The following is a 2263-nucleotide window of genomic DNA, read 5'->3' on the forward strand; positions in this document are numbered from 1 at the left end:
TTTTGGTAGATTCAATAAAGAAGACTTTATTATCACAAAATACTGAAGAAGAGAGAAGGTTACTGGGACAGTTTTAGAACTTGATATAGAATTTCAGCATTTCACAGACAAGGACATGAAGGACTGAAGAAAAGGAGAACAGAAAACATGGGCTGGTTTTCTAAACATGGCTTCCTCTGCATAGCATGTTTGAGATCTTCATGGCACTGGTCAGCAGCAGCCCCCAGACTGTTGGCTACTGCCACTGCTGCCACCACAGCAGCCACTGCTGCCACCACTGCTGCCACAGCAGCCACTGCTGCCACCACTGCTGCCACAGCAGCCACTGCTGCCACCACTGCTGCCACCACTGCTACAGCAGCCAGAGCTGTGACGGTGGCGTCGGAGAGATCTGCGAGGTCTGTGGTGGCTCAGGCAGCAGCCTCCACCCCCAGAGCTGCAGCAGCCACCAGAGCTGGAGCCACAACAGCCTCCAGAACTGGAACCACAGCAGCCCCCAGAACCCAGGCTACAGCAGGAAGACACAGGTGGGCACTTGGGAGGACATTTAGGGGGGCACTTTGGAGGACACTTTGGGGTCTGGCACTTGGGAGGGCATTTTGGGGTGCACTTGGGAGGGGGCTGGCACTGCTGTTGGCTTTGCTGGCAGGACATCTTGGCTGGTGGATGCTCAAAATCTATAGGAGAGTAAAGCAGAAGTCAGAACCATGACCCTCCAGTCACCTCACCCTGCATGCTTAGCATCCATGATAATCATAGATACACCATCTCTAGTAGCTTCAGGTCTAATACACTCATCCTCTCACATCCTCATCATCATGTCTTGGAAATATCAGAAACTCAGGTTAGCCAGGTAGGAACTGGCATATGCTGTCCAGGAGAAAATGACAAGCCCAGGTTATCTTGAAAGTCTCTAAATCACAAACTTAAATGTGGAAAAGGACACCAATCCAAACTTGCCTTCAGACTGAAATCTCGGGATTAATGCATCACTTTCAGGGGAACAAAAATCTATTTTAAAACAAAAGCCAATCATTCTCTTTCATAACTTTCAACCTAATTTTATCACACAAGTGGTAAACTTCTGCAAAGAATCTGGGTTCCTATTTGGTAAGTAAAGAGATTCGCTCAATAAAATGTCTGAAATATTCCATATTTCCTATAGACCTAGACATATTTCCTATGATCATGAAACCCTGTCTCTGCTCTCTGAAAAGCTTCCACATATGCTAAATTCCCCAGCTGCTCAACAGGATAGCACCAGCAGAGTGGGGCTGGTAGTATTCCTGTCATCCCTGTAAGTGTGTGAACAATCCCAGACTTTTAACTCTAGGTTTTACAAGTCCAAAGGAGCACCTACTACCCTATTCTGCCTCCCTCTGTTGCTTCCTTTAAATGCTGGGACAAGGATGAATTTCAAAGTAACCATTTCAAGATTATTTAAGGTATATAAACTGTTGTGCTTCAGTTTCCTGTTATGACAGATTCAGTTTAACGAGAAGCTTGTTCTTTGCAGAGCCCTTTATAATAGATCCAGTCTACTCAAGCCTCCCATCGATGTGGAAGTGCCCTTTTCTCTACCCATCATTCTGGCCTATCCTAAGACTTCTGTAAGAATAGCCGGAGGGATCTGTGGCCCCGCTAGTCTCTCTTCCATCTCTCATCTCAGCTTCATCTCATCTCTCTGGTTACAAGCCATTCTATTGCCCTCAGTGAACACTTACCAAGATGACAGGCAATTCAAGATGTGTGGATGGACAGCTTAGGAGAAGTGGATGGAGGTGTGCTGTCCTTCAGCCCTTTTATGCTGTTCCTGGGCTCTGCCCTGACATGTGAGACAGTGGATGGGCATGGATGGCCCTGTCTCCTGACACCTTCATTGTCCTGTGACTAGTGATGACCAAATATTTCTCACCAGCTTTGCTCCATGAGTTCAGGGATGCTTAAGCCTGGACTATGATTTAGGTATGAGGTGAGGAGGAAATAGATCCATGTCATCCTTAATTTCACATACTTAAAGAGTATCAACCTTAGGAACTACTCATTTCTCAGCTTATCTCATATACTGCCTATAGCATGAGACTGCAGTATTCAAGCCAGTCACTTACATAGCTAACTGTACTATGATAAACACATGATTGCATCTTATAGTTAGACATCTACAGGGGCAAAATCTAGTATGAGAGACCTGAACCTTTTAGGGGAACAGCTAAGGGTGTGTTTTGAAATATTTTTGGCCCTCATACTTCCCTTTTTAACTGTA

General features: G+C 45.6%; 1 protein-coding gene across 1 annotated transcript; it reads right to left on the reverse strand.

The window, feature by feature from the left end:
- On the reverse strand, positions 1 to 1818 carry LOC116093343 (late cornified envelope protein 1C-like). The gene is made up of 2 exons (XM_031374675.1): positions 1725 to 1818; positions 1 to 677 (listed from the first exon to the last, which is right to left on the reverse strand). The coding sequence occupies exon 2, from the start codon at positions 652 to 654 to the stop codon at positions 211 to 213; it is 444 nt and encodes a 147-aa protein (XP_031230535.1). The 5' UTR covers positions 655 to 677; positions 1725 to 1818; the 3' UTR covers positions 1 to 210.
- Between the last annotated feature and the right edge of the window lie 445 nt (positions 1819 to 2263).

Source organism: Mastomys coucha, unplaced genomic scaffold (assembly GCF_008632895.1).
Source record: "Mastomys coucha isolate ucsf_1 unplaced genomic scaffold, UCSF_Mcou_1 pScaffold16, whole genome shotgun sequence".
In the NCBI taxonomy this organism is placed as follows: domain Eukaryota; kingdom Metazoa; phylum Chordata; class Mammalia; order Rodentia; family Muridae; genus Mastomys; species Mastomys coucha.

Bases quoted from the DNA above. Each gene is read 5' to 3' on its own strand.
- LOC116093343 (XM_031374675.1), bottom strand. From the start codon at position 654: ATGTCCTGCCAGCAAAGCCAACAGCAGTGCCAGCCCCCTCCCAAGTGC.